This window comes from Castor canadensis, chromosome 15 (genome assembly GCF_047511655.1).
Source record: "Castor canadensis chromosome 15, mCasCan1.hap1v2, whole genome shotgun sequence".
Classification (NCBI taxonomy): Eukaryota; Metazoa; Chordata; class Mammalia; order Rodentia; family Castoridae; genus Castor; species Castor canadensis.
The window spans coordinates 79,691,201-79,706,212 of NC_133400.1; the positions used below are offsets into that span (position 1 = coordinate 79,691,201).

General features: G+C 38.9%; 1 protein-coding gene across 4 annotated transcripts in view; it reads left to right on the plus strand.

Moving 5' to 3' along the window:
* Rsu1 (Ras suppressor protein 1) overlaps positions 1-15,012 on the plus strand; it is a 197,292-nt gene that overhangs the window by 27,634 nt on the left and 154,646 nt on the right. For all 4 annotated transcript variants that reach the window (XM_020161101.2, XM_074056593.1, XM_074056591.1 and 1 more), the window contains one exon: positions 435-485. In XM_020161101.2, the coding sequence (XP_020016690.2) occupies positions 435-485 (51 nt within the window). The remainder of the gene's footprint in view (positions 1-434; positions 486-15,012) is intronic.

Consider the following 15,012-nt stretch of genomic DNA (forward strand, 5'->3'; position numbering starts at 1 on the left):
TAGATCAAGTAACACGATGCCAGCCTTCTGTGAGATGATGTTCCTGTTTTGTTGTGATGTTTTTAAGCATAGGCAAGGCCTTTGTGCCTCTGTGTACTCTTGGCTGGTTCTTCTGAGTGGCACGTTATTGAGATGGATGGCCAAGGTTAGGCCAGCTGACCAGGTTGCCTAGCAAAGCTAACTGGCCCTTGTAATGTTTGATCCTGTGACATTAATCTCATTAGTTCTAACTTGGTGTGCTAATTGCACTATTAATTGCATGACTCCTTGTTCATTTGGTTTAACATTTAGCAGAGTGTTATATGAATCCTATCTTCTGTTTTGAGCAGTACCACTTCAACCTGTGAAAATAATTTAGCGGTTTACCTGGTAGGGGCATAAGTGTAATTTGGATACATTCCTGACTGTGATTTTTTCTTTCTTTCTTTTTACAGTCTCCCTAGCTCATATCACACAACTGGTCCTCAGCCACAACAAACTCACAAGTAAGTTAACTTTCTGCTTTGTTATAATTCTTGTTACTTTTAGGTAATGCTATGGTACTACAGATTCTGTTGTTTTCTTTAAAGACACTAATGACAAATGATTATTTGGGGGAAAACTTAAAGTTTATTAAGGTGACAACTAAGATATATGAGCCTATTCTCTTCCTGGGTTTTGTGCTTGGCTCTACTTTGAGAATTCTTTCCTATCGTGTATAAACGAGAAAATGATACTCTTTGTTTCTAAATGATTCCATTTAGAGATAGTAAATGCTGTGTAGACTGAAACTGCCTGGCCTCATTGGATAGCATTTCATAATGAAAACTTACTTATCAAAAAATACTGAGCTGGGTATGGTGGCATGCATCTGTAGTCTTAGCTACTTGGAAGACTGAGGTAAGAGGACCACTTGAGCCTTTGAGACCAGCGTGGGCAGTATAGTGAAACCTCCATCGCAAAAACAAAACAACAAAGCAAAACAAAAATAAAAATATCTTAAGAGTTCTGTATCTCATCCTCTAAAGGGGAAGATTTGACTGCTTTTCTTCCCTGTCTGATGGGGGGAAGAAAACCCCACAAAATTATATAAATTGTATATATTAGCCACTGTACGTTTCATATTTTTGAGACTGGTCCACTCCACCCCCTCAAAAAAATTCCTTGGACATCAGTAGTGTTTGGTATGGTTAACATGCAATAGAGTTAATATCTGTTTTAATAAGAATACCGTATGTGAATGATGGGACATTTTTTTCTTAGTGCTCAGGCTTTAAAGAATTTAATGACAGGGACCTACTCCTTTCTCATTCCTAATTGACTGTCACTTCTTTGTGCTTGCCATATTTCCTGCAGACTTGAATGATTTTCTACTCATGTGGCAAGAATTTGTTAGGGAGCTTTCTGAGTCCAATGAAATCAAGCAGAGTGTCATGTTTGAGGGATTTGTATTGTAAATTTATGTATGTGTGTGCATTATATACAGCTCAAAGCAATGTCATGGAGCTGTTGATTATTGAGAATTAAGAATGGCAGTGAAGGAGGGCCCCTCGGGTGCTGGAAACAGGCAAATTAGCTCATTTTTAGCCAAAGTGCATATTTGCAAGGCAAAGGCAGAGTGGCACAATTGGCACTTTTAAGTAGCAGTGACCACAGATACTGGAAGTGAGACCTGTTAAGTCATGTGTGATCATTGTTCTAACAGGTAATATATTGCTAGTTCCACTGTTTTTGTAGGCACTGGCCCTGCTGTCCACAAAGAAGCTAATTCCAGTTCCCAGGGAATTGATGGTTTTGCTTTGAAGGATGGACTACACAATGTCTAAATTTCCCAAAACTTTACAAGCAGAAACTCTTGACCCTCTCCATTGCATAGTTCATAAAAGTATTGCTGAATTGCTAAGCTTACCATTGTTAGATTTTCTGTGTCTTTATTATAGCAAACCAGCTTGCACTTCAGCATGAAAGCAAAGCCTGCTTTATTCCAATTACATCATTCATTGATCTAGTTTTTAAAATTTTTGTTTTTTGAATAGCTGTCATTTATTTCTTTTTACATGCCTGCAAAGATAGAAATCTGAGGAATCAATAGATCAGCTTCTTTCTCCAAGCATATAACATTAGATGAATTTGGAGAGACATAAACAACGAGTTAAATTGTGTTTGCTGTTAAAGAGGTTGGTGGTGAAAGAATCCAAACTCCATATTTCTTTCTTCCTCCCTCCCTGTTTTTTTTCTCTCTCTTTTTTTTTTTTTTTTTGGTTTTGTTTTGTTTTTATTTTTTTCTCTCCATTTGAGACACTCGACCTAATCCAGAAAACACTAATTAATTGTCTTGGTAAATGCTGTTTCAAGCCATGTCAGTGACACCCGATCTGTTCCACTAAGGTCAAATTAGCATCTTTTACTATTTTTCTGGCATTTAAATGAGTGACTTTGCTATGATTTTTCCAGTGTTTATAGTAAATATGTCCATTTGATGGAAATATAAATATGCATTAAATGTAAGTGGCTGAGCACACCCTCCTGTCACTTTTTATTCTAATCAGTGTCTTTCACTTCCCATGTTTTTAATAGGTACTGGCTGACAACACTACATTAAAACCACTGGGACTGAAAAGATAAACCCCTCAGCACCCACTTTTATCTTGCTGAAGTATTTGTGTTTTTCTCTTGTTATGCCAATTACCCTGCTCCCTGACATTTCCACTTGCATGATTATGGAATGAATGAGGAGCTTAGTCAGACTGGGATCTTATTTGGGGACACACCATTTGACTCCACTTACTTGAGTTAATATCCACAGGGGCATCAAAGATCCACTTAGGGTGGTACACTGGAGGCTGTGTGGAAGCTGAGGATGGGCTGTATGATTGAGATTGATTCCTCAAGATTTTTTGAACAGAAATTTTATTTTCAAGTTTCTATTTTACCTTAAATATTCTTTCTTCACTGTTCTTCCTTTCTTTATGTAGATCTGAGTTTCTGACTTTCTTTCTTTTTAAATAAGTTCTCCCCCTCCCCCCCACTTCCTGTTGCTGAGGATTGAACCCAGGGCTTTGTTGCATGCTAGCAAGCTCTGTACCACTGAACCATACTCTCAGTTTCATTTTAAACTTTTTTTTTTTTTTTTTTAAGCAGGGACCATTCCTTAATCTGGTTTAATGCCTGTTGCTGAGCACATAGTGGCTTCTCAGTCATTACCTGTGTAAACATATAACAATTGCTTGAAGGAAGCAGAAAGGTGACAAGGGAAGGCCAGAGAGGAAACAGGCCTGAATGAAATGGGGACTCTTAGCACCAGGTATTTTCTTGGGGGTTAACTGGTGTAAGGACTCAAGTGGACCTGGCTGTCAGACATATGTCTTACTGCTCGTGTGCTCATTTCAAATGTACTGGATTGAGAGCCCCTAAAGAAACATCTTCATATCCTAGAAACTGATGTCTGCCTTGCCTCTGCAATCACAGGGCTCCTTTCATAGTTGAGGGATGGTGTGCTGGGATGGGATTTAGGGTACCTGAAGCACTCACAGCTGGGGGAAGCTGGAATCAGGACCCACGTGGAGTGCTTTTTTCTTCCTAGACTTGGTTTTGTTCCTACTGACTTTATTTCCTTTTAGGTCTGGGTTTCTTTGGTGGCTGGGTCTATACCTCTTTCACTCAAAATTAGTTTTATATATTTCAGTTTCCAAATTATTTACTCATTTCCTCACACAAGTATTTCAAAGTTTTGAGGTTGGGAATTCTGTCTTCTACTCGTTTTATATGCCACCCCGACAAAAGTATGTTGAGCATGAAATAGGCACTCAGTTAATACCAGTCAGTACATGGATTGATTACCCATTGATGAACGGTGACAAGCTGTGCTAAGCCCAAGCAGCCTGAGATGGTGTATTCAAGGGCCTCCTGGCTCACTGTCACTGTAAGAAGGAGACTTTGCAGTCATTCTGGAGGTTGTCTTCCTGTGTCCCTTTGCTCTACTCTTCTTTGCCTTGGTGGTCCTTTTTGTCATTGTTAGCTTTGAGTGGTTTTTCAGTCTGCTCTTTAACCTGATTTCTAGGTTTTATGGTGTTGGTTTGAGTACTTTGTAAATGTTTTTCTGCATGTTTTTATTCTTTGAATTTCTTTTGGACAATTTTAGGACTTTTCCACTAGAGGTCACCGTTGAGACATGCATTTCTCCTCCCCACCCAAAGGCCTGTACCTAAAGATTAAAAACCAACTTTGTGTTGTCAGAGGAAATTTTTTTTGCCAGCTCTTTGGCTTGGCTTTGTACCACAGGGCATGTTTGTGTTTCCATTCACATAGTACAGTTTTGTCTCATACAATGGATCTTTCTAGAAAGAGGCATGTCGTTTTTCTGTTTGATTCCTAACGTTAAAGGATGTAGTCAATTTCACATACCATTTTTTTGTTTTGTTTGTTTTAGCGTTTATTATGGCTACTTTATTGGGTTAGTAACATTTGTTCTTTTTCCAGTATCTCTAAATTGGAAGAAATGTACTTCTTTTTACAATATTTTGTGTTGGGCATATGTGAGATTTTCTTTACCTGTGGAAGTTTAAAACACATGTATATCATCAGATGTTAAAAAAAACAAAAATAACCATAAAATTCAGGAAAATGCTCATTTTCATACATTTATATTGATTCTTATACCATTAAATGTCATAGTGTATTATGGAATGGATTACATTCTGTATCCGTGATAAAAGAGTCTCTGGGCATTCATTTCTTTATTTTCTGAAAATACTCTTATAGCAGCATCCATGTACTAATGTTGCAAGTACCTTAAGTAGGACAGCAGTATTTTTTATTTTATGACCCATCTATATAGTAAGGGCTAAGCATTCATCATTTTGTGCAGTAAGTGCAAAGGATATTCTTTTGCTCTGTGCATATATTAATGAGTAAGCCACCCCTTTATGGGAAGCTTTCATAAGTATGGGTCTCTGAATGAAATTATTTCGTTTTGTGCTTTGAACTTTTAACTGTCACAGAAACTGTTCTCCTGAGGTGTTGCCAGTTGTGACTGCATTTTCAAGTCTTAGCTATGACCACATCTTGTCATTTAAGGCATTGGAAATGGCTATGCAGAGAGCCTAAGTTTTATGGCAAAACATGACTTTTAAAAAAGCTATATTCTAGTAGTTATAGCTGATGTTAGAGCCTGAAATTATAGCAAACAAGAAAATGCTAGGATGTTTTCTTTAGTGATTTTGCTGATTTCTTTACCAAGGATAATATTCTAAGTACATAAAGAAGTTAAGATAATACTTTTAAATTTTATGCAGGTATATGTTGATAGAATACCTACCATGAGTCTTATTGTAAATAAACTAAGCATGTTAAACATGAAAATATTGCATGCTCAAAATATGCAGATTACAAATGAAGAAAATTAAGTAGGTTTTTAAAAAAATGTGATAAATTGAAACTTTCCTACAGACATAATAGATTGTTGGGATGGATGAGAAAAATTAGCTGTCCAATTCATAACAATGACCTTCACCGCGCTTCCAAGACCTTGCTCTTCCTAAGTGTCTAGTTACTCCCTCTTTCGTAGATTATTTGTCATCCCTTATGCAAAGTTCTTGTGCCTGGCTTGTATGAAATTAAACTCTGTAGGGAAATATGCAAAATAAATCGTCTCTGTGTCATGAATTTATCTTGTGACAATATCAAAACAACTTGCTGTTTGCATTTTAACAGAGCACAAATGTATTTATAATACTGAGGCTTTGATCAATAGCTTATTTTTTTAATTAGTGCACATTTATCAGTTTGTTACTGTGCCATCATTTGAAAGATTGGAGCTGAAAAAGTATGTACATAGTATTTTTGAGTCTGACAGCTATTAATTAAATGGTGTCTATCAGTTGGTCCCAGTAGTTAAGTTACCTTGAAAAATTGCCTGCAGTTGGCAGTGTGCTGTTACGTTTGGCTTTAGTAAGTAAGCAAGCATGTGAGGTCACCACATGGGAGAGTGTGTTGGCTTAGAGGTCCAACCCCAGAGTGGGGTCCAGCCCCCGTGCAAGACAAGATCAGTGGGTGCAGTGGAACAAGCTTGCTCCCCAAGGCATATCACTCTCAGTCGAAAGACCATGACCTTCTGGTCCAGTTGTTGCTGGACCCACCAACCAGGGAGGATCTATCGTGGAATCCCTTTTCCTTGGGAGCCTGCTCTGTGCTCTGGAGCTAGCTAAAGTGTAGCATTCTTAATTCTCCCACAATATATTTTTAAATGGAATGACATCAATCATCACAACTTGAGCATGGTGCCAAGCTGTGGAGAAAATAAGATGAGGCAGGTGACCCTGTCACTTTCCAAATCATAACTGACTCATTTGGGGGACTGATGGTGAAAAGGTTTTCTTTTGCTCTTACAATTAAATGCCTGCCAAACAGAATTGACTTAACAGAAAAATATGATATGTATATGGTATAGCCTAATGTTCCTAGGCCACAGTGAACAAAATGACACAAGATTAAATCAAGTGCAAGAGAAAGTGATGTGATCAAGGGACAAGGTAAACACCACATCGATGTGGCTGCTGCTACCGTAACACAGTGTGCTGTTTTACAATGAGTATTTTTAATAAGTAGGACTACATTGTAAAGTAACAATAAAAAGTATTGTATACTAAATACATAAACAAGTAACAGTCCTTTATTATCATTGTTCAAGTATGTATTCATAGCCCAGAAGCATTGTTATGTATCACCATTACCAAGTAGCATGTACTGTAGAAAACTTCATATGCCGTGCTTTCACATGACTGGCAGTGAAATAGGTTTGTCACCCCAGAATCACCACAAACACATGAGTGATGAGCTGTCCTAGAATGGCTATGGTGTTACTAGGCTATAAGGATTTTTCTGATCTGTTCTAATCTATAGGAGATGTCACGTGGCTCATGACTGCATGTACATTTTTTGTTGACCCACTCCTCTAAAAAAATGTGCGGTGTATGAGTGTGCAGTGAAGCAATGTGAATGTTGTAAGAGGCAATACATAGTTAGGTATGTACATTCTTTTAGAGTATTTCTTTTTTTCCAAGGTCATTGATTTTTTGAGAATAGAATGAAAACTGTGGCCATGATCCACAAAGAAATGCACATAATGGGTATAATTTCAGTTGTCTGTGCATCCTATTAAGCTCATTCATGAGTTCTTTAGGGGTCCATGTGCCTCAGGTTTGGAAACCCTAGGCTAGGGAAAACAACACTGGTATATTTTCAGTGTGGATATACTGGTGCTGTTTCTGAAAAAAGATGTTTTCTGGGAATTTGTACAAAAAGTTAGAAAAGGTGATTTTCAGTGTAATATGAAACTCATTTTTGTTGGCTTTTAAAAAATGTTTGTATATACCACCTTTTTCTTTGCTTAGATTTACATCTTTCCTTAAGAACTTGTAATCTAGTAACCCTGGTCTTAAATGGAATGCATGTATATACATATATACAAACATGTACATATATATATACATGAGCATTTTTAACCCTAATAAAATCATTGAGAATGCTTTTCCCATGTCTTATTTTTTGTTTCTCTTTGTCCCTTAGCCTAGTAGGATGAAACCACATTAATATGAGGGACTACCAGCTAACAAACCTGTTGACCTCATTTTCTATCTAAACCCTCATCTGTTTTTCTTTTTTTAATTTTGTTAGCTTTTTCCCGTTTATATCTTCTTTGCTCTAGTTACCTGATTATTTTCTCATCTGAAAGTCCTGCACCTTTCTCAGAATCCTGCTTATCCTTCAGAAAATTTAAATGAATTCTCATCTTTTCCAGAAAGTCCTTTTTTTCCCCTACCTACACCAGCACTGCGTGGAAAATGAAATAGAAGTCACCCCACAGTCTATTGGACCTTTAAGGATAACACCTCACATATGCAATGGCCTCAATACAAACTGGAGGAAGAGAAAAGAGCTAACATTTATTGAAGCCTTAGTCTGTGTCAGGGGGAGGAATTAGACTTAACATGCTCAGATAACTGGAGCTTGAGGGTGTTGGGCTTCCATGGCCTTCTGAGCCTATGTTGCCGTCCGCCTGTTGCCTCTCTTCATGATACATGTGTTAACTTTAACTGTCCCAGGCAGGCAAACCTTACATATGGTTTGCCTGGACCATGTGTTTCTGTGGCCTTAAGAGTTTTACTTGTTCAAATGGAAGATGGGGTGTGGGCAGACATTCCTAAGGTTAGAAGGTAGAATTCTTCCACTTAGAGGGAAGGTAGAGCTCTTCATAGGTTGTGTGGATTTTTCTGTCTCTGGCTGTCTTTCCACACTTCCTCTTTCTTCCCTCCTCATTCAGTTCTACTTTTCTTTAGCATCTAAGCATATGCTCAGATAGGAAGAGATGTAGTCCAGTGTGGCCTCTTGCTGAAGTAGTTCTTAGTTGTAAAGGAACACAGGAACAGGTAAAGCATGTTCTATGTGTGAATGCATGAAAATTTGACTTACTTCCTGTTTACCTCTTAACGCCACACTCATGTATTAAACATATCACATGCATATGTATTCATACACTACATTACATATTATACCGAATCAATAACACAAACATAAAAGAGGCTAAATAGATCTCTTCATAACTCCAGGCTTACTTTCTCCAGTGATTGAGGATTTTGTGCGTTCTTCTCTTACCTCTTGCTCCGTGGTTTAGAACTTCCTAGGCCTTTTCCCTAGCAAAGGCTCTGTCCCTTTCTTAGTCTTCACGAGATATTACTTCCTCATCAGGCCATCAAATGGCTTTTGCTTTTTCCTTCTTCCACCCAGCTTCTAAATTAAAGCTATCTATTGCTGTATGGCTGTTGTAGTGGTGAAACACATCAGAACCAGAGTAATGTAAGAAAGTTTGTTCCTACAAGAACTCAGGCTTTGTTAACCTCCTACAGATGGCATAGGCAATTCCTTGGTTCTTTCTGGGAAGTTAATGTAAGATTCAGAAGTTGACTAAGTTTTATATCCTCAGAAAAGAAATCCATGCCTTATCAGCTTTGTAAAGCAATTTGTTGGTTATGCATACGTATTTTTAATAGCTCAGTGACATGTATTTTTGCATGTTTGACTATATTGTAAATCTGCCTTATTGCTTATTTGTACCTTTCCTCCTATTTTTTTGTATAATTGATTATTCTCACTGCTGCTGCTAGGAGAGTGGGACCATTTTTTTTTTTTTTGCAGTGATTAACTCGGATATTTTTGGTTACTAAAAAATTACTTAAGCTGCAGATCCTAAGGAAACCCATGAAAGGATAAATTAGGTACTTCTGGGTATGGGTGCTCAGTAAATACTTTCTAATTAACTGAAAGTAGTATTAACAGTGTTATTTGCAAATCTAATGATATTTGGGGGATGTTGGCCTCTTTTGAGGTGAATGCTTAGATAGTTTGTGATTTAATTTTTACCTTGAGGAACATGGAGAACCTTTTAAATAAGAATTTGCTACAGCATTTCATAAACTTTATGTTTTGAAATAACCCTTAACTACTGTAATTCACTGCTTTAATAGGTGCTTTGGGAAATATCCCATAAAAATCTGTGGAGTCGGTTATGATTAGTATACTTTTGAACTTCAAACTCTTATGGTAATATATAATTAGTTCATTATCCACTGTGTGATTTTGGCCAGCAAACAAAGGTAATTAATCACTATAAATACAAATGACCTTTTTTGTATATAAAATTCTGAAGAACATAATTATATCTGTGTAAGAGAATAAAGATCCTTTTTTTTTTACATAGGATCATTAAAATGTTATTGAAGACTATGATTCTAAATTTGCTGAAGTAATTGACATGTATGTGATTAGTCTAGACCTCACGTCTTTGGTGTGAATGTCTACTGTTTGCTAGACATTCTTACTTACTGTAGCTAAGGATTGAAAGACTCATGGTTTTACTGTCACCAGGAATACCCCAAGTCATGTTTCATACGGTTTCTGTTAATTTGACTTCTCTTTACATTTTCTCATTCAGGCCAAAGAGGAGTAGTTGTTACCCAAAGTCATATTTGTTAAATACTGGGAAAATATTGAAATTAAATGTTTGATTTCACCATTTTCTCTTAAATGGTTGTTTTCCTCACATCATGTGTAAGGAGCAACTTCACTCATTTTCATGTATGTGTTTTTAGTAATATTCTAGAAATTTTGTCATAGTAGTATGACTAACGCTAATTGAGCATCTGTTACCATCCTTTCCTTTTCTGTAAGAAAAGAAAAAGTAAAAGCAGTAGAAGCACGTCCTGTAAAAATATGTCTTGTAAAAATACTTTTAGTATAAACATGTCAGGATTTTAGAAGCAGTGCTGTTAGCTGCATTGTGCTGTTGGTGACTTCTGTGAGATGCTGTTTGGCCCAAGGGTGGGTGGCACCTCTGCATCCCCAGAAATGGGCACCAGGCAGCAGTGTCCACCACTGCATCAGGGAGACGCATATGCGAGGATGCCACCAGCTGGCTTAGCCTCACTCACTGCCTATACTTGGCTCCTGTGATGTATCTGCTCCAAGTCTCCCTCTTCTTGCCCCTGTGGGAATTCTCACTCAATCACTGGCTTCTTGCAAAGGAGGCAAAGGGTGACCATGAACCCACTTTCTTTACAGAGGCACAAGGGCTAGGTCCCCTGGTTTTTATTCTCTAGCCCAGCAATCATCAGAGTTTAATACAGCTTTCTGTGCTTCTGTGAAACTAGTCTGACAGATGGTAGCTCTCACCCAGAAGTTTGCTGGAGCGGGTGGGGAGAGGTCACCTTCAGATATCTTCCCATACATGTGCTTCTGTTGGAAACCCACATGAGTAGTGTCTGGCTTCCTGATGGTGTGGGTGTTAGCATGGTGCATGGTCTACTCCTGCCCTTCTGGAGCTGCAGAGGCCCCGGCTGCTGGTGCTTACCATATGGCTCTAAAGACCAACGCTTGACCTCCTTGACCCTTCTGTGGGCTGCACCCAGATGGAGTTCCAGTCCTTATGTTTTGCATGGCTCCTGCTGTTTCCATAGTCTGTCATTATTCACAGTTTTGTTTCTTTGCTTTGGGGGCCAAGATGTTTTTGCTGAGAAAGCCCCCGGATTGGCTGTACACAAGCCAGTCTGTCATCACCCAATATACTATAGTCAGGTCTCAGCATTTCAGAGATCAAGGTATAGCAGATGGCATCTGTCCACGTGACCATATTTGGTCATGATGGATTTGTTAACTGAGTGCCTTAATTTCAGGCACTATGGGATTCAGGGTTTCTGTATCCTTAAATATCATCCATTCTACCTACTGTTGACTTGACCATAGAGGTCTATGTGGGAAGCAGAAGTTGACTAGAAATGGTGTAATCGTACCATGCAGGACTGGTGGATTAAGCTATTTACCATGCCTTTTTTTCTTCAATCCGTTTACTGAATAAGAATCTTAATTTAGATAAGATTGTTTATGCTATTCTTACCATCATCACTGTATGGGGAAAGGGATATATGCATTGGATTCATGATCATGATATCACCAACAAATTAAAGGTCTCTGCAGCTACCATTCACAAGCAGTCCCAGCTACTCAGAAGAGGAAGGTGGGAGGATCAAGAGTTCGAAGCCCACCTGGACAAAAAAAGGTAGTAAGATCCTATCTCAAAAAACAAAATACAGACAAAATGGTTGGGGGGGCGTGGCTTAAGTGACAAGAGTATTTTCCTAGCATGTGGAAGGCCTGGGTCTGGGTTCACTCCTGAGTATCGCAAAACTACAACAAAAGTTTCCATACAACAACATTAGCATCCCCTGGGAACTTAGGAGAAATGAAGATTTTCAGGCCCCGTCTCAGTCCCACTTAATCAGAAAAACAGAACCTATAAGGTGCTCCATGTGTGTTTTCATGAGCCCTCTGGTAAGCCTGACATACACTACAGTTTGTGATCCACTGATCTGAGCAGTGCTGTCCAACAGCACAATCTTCATTTGTCCAGTACGGAAGCAATTAGCCACACAGGGCTGTTGAGCTCTTCAAGTGAGACCAATGTGACTTAATTTTGATTAATCTTGGTTTAACTAGTTACATTAAAGAAGTGGATGCCCTCTGAACAGCCCAGCTCCAGAACAATTTGTTGTTGTATGGATAAACTCCTAGAATGCTTTACAAATAAATGATTGTTCATAGAATTGATTATAACTCATAGAACAGAATCCAAGAGTGACACTCCTGTTACTGTAACAATAGTTTCTACTGCTTCTCCTTTTGCTGGGGGCAGCTTGCTGTTTGCTAGCTGGTTGGGTAGAGTCTATTCTTGAGAGTAATAGGTAGCCTATGCCTGTTGTAAATGCAACCGATGAGGGAAGATACATGTTCTTTTAGAAAGAGTGAAACTCATCCAGGAACAGAGCTGCATCAGTGGTTTCTTACATTTGGCATTGTGGTCCGTGATGTTCAAAGTGAGGTGGAGAGAAGGGGGTGTCCTCTGTGGCTTCCAGCCTAAGGGAGCTTCTCAGAGAGATGCTAGCACGTCCATCGGGCATTGTGGGCTTCTTGGAACCTAGAAACTTGGGTGGGTGGGGGCTAAATTGTTGAGTATGGGCCAGCACTTACAGTAGACAGAACTCTGGGATAATGTTCAGATTCTGTGATTTAGAAGGACTTGAAGAATGCTAGAGCGATGCTAGGCTTGTTAGTTGGATTTTTACAAATCCCAGAAAAATACTCTGAGACCAGTCTAGATGGGTATAGTTCTTGGGGCAGCATGAATACAGTTTTATTGCCTTTTCAAAACACCAGCCAAAACCCTGGACTGAGAGGGTCCCCAGAAGTAATGTACTCTTGTTGTTGGGGTAGGAGGTAGCAGTTGGAGGGTGGAGGGAGGGAATACCTGGGAATGATTACAGCTTTTCCCCCAAAACTAGTGACTGAAGTTTCAAAGTTAAAGGAACTGTCATGGGTGAGACAGAAAATAATATTAAATTCTTTGTCATAAGCTAAGTTCCTCATGACTGAGCATCCTAATTGGGGCCCCATTGTTGCATTACTTAAATCCATTATCATTGATTTTTACAATCCAGCTCTTCTTAGAATCAGAAAATGTTAAAAACAGGTAGAAGATATTTAGAAATGGCTGTAATGCAGCCTTCTCATCTTACCCTGGAGCCAGTGAAGGCTCAGAGAAGTTGTGAGTTGAGAAGAAAATACCCAGCAAGTATAAGGCTGAGTCAAGAAAGGCCTGAGTCACCCCTGTGATGACCAGCCTAAGGTACATATGGTCTCCTCCATTTCTTATGTGTGCTCAGCTCTGTGTTCTCTCTAGAGCATGTGGGTACAGCTGGGGTCATGGGTCAGATGCTGGACAAATGGATGGAAAAGAATGGCTTAGAGTCATAATAAGAAATGCACTGATGCTCACAATTTTGTTTTAAAGTGCTGCTTCTTGCTAATGTATCATGTAGAATCTTGAAAAATTCCAGTTGAGGATTTTGACTGGTAAAATGTTGCAGCCATATTTCACTACAGTTAAAAAATTATTTGTACCTTGGATGCATATGATTTAGTCATTGCACACTTTGTATTGTAACTATTTCATTTTCATGGATGTTTTTCTTGGGATTTGTTTCCCAAGCACTAGAGCTATTTCAGTTTTGACTCTAGTACCCCTTCTCTTGTAACTTGCTTTCTTAAACAGCATGGTTCTCTTACTTTATCCCCAAAGTATCACCATGCTGCAGCGAAGGGTGTGATGCTGTGCACATAATAAAGATTCTCTAAATATTGGTTGGAAAAGTGAATGGCCTCCCATCCAGAGCAGTCAACTTCTTTTTGACTTTGTTACTATGGCTGGGGGAAAAAATACGTAGTTTAGGGGAATATTAGCTATGCAAGTGTTCCCCTTTTCAGATGTATGGAGTCTTTGAAGAAAAAATTCACATGCACACCAAAAGGCTGGGAGAGGTTTGGTAAATTGAACATGGGGTTATTGTTTAGGAACACAAAACAAAGTCCTAAATCACATTTAGCATAATTTGTGGTTTTAAATTGGACTGATTTAGCAAGGAGAGTGAAATAATCTCTCATCCTGTCAAAAAGGCGATACCTTTAGACCAGCATTTAATTGCATTGGCAGAGTAAGTTTGGGGAGGCGGCAGTAATTCTGGCTGCATTATTCTTGGTTTGTGGCTAAATTGAGATCATCATTTTCTCCTGGTTTCACTAACTTTCTTTATTGCTCTTCAAACTAATCAGATCAGCGTGGTGAGAGGAGGCTTAGTGGCAGCTGGAGGGTGAACAAGGGGGAGGGATTGGGTCTCTGGGTAACTGCACTTTTCTACTTTATGGTCTGGGAAAGAAACAGGTAGCCCCCAAGGTAGGGTCTGTCTGTCTGTCTGTCTCTCTCTCTCTCTCTCTCATAGTACTGGAGATTGAACTCAGGGCCTCACACTTGGTAAGCAAGTACTCCACTTCAGCCATGCCCCCAGCCCTTTTGTGTTTACCTTTTCAGATAAGGTCTCACACTTTGTCCAGGCTGGCTTTGGACTGCAATACTCTTACCTGTGCTTCCTGAGTACCTAAGACCAAAAACATGAGCCACTGCCATACCCATCTTGTTTTGAGATAGGATCTTGTGCTTCTGTCTGGGCTGGCCTGGAACTGTGATCTCGCATCTGCCTTCCAAATTGGTGTGATTACTGGTGTGCACCATCATGCCTGATCCTTGATTTTCTTGAAAATCATTTGTGTAAAGTGAATACCATTCATTTGCATAAAAGTATACATATCTTAAGTGTGATTTTGCAGCTACATGGTATAAGTCAGTTTTATATGCATTTGTGTTAGTAGCCAAGAGTAGTTCTGGAGGTAATTCCCAGCTTCCTAGATTACTCCATTAAGATCAATTCTTTTATCTTTAGCCACTTTAGAAACTAATACAAGCCAAAACTCTGGACCACTGTTTCTAGCTATGGATCTTAGTCTAGATGGATTCATGTTCTTAACAGTCCTTCCTTCCAATGAAGGTATTTCCTTTATCTTTTACTAAGCCTTCCCTATAAAAGAAATCAAGTC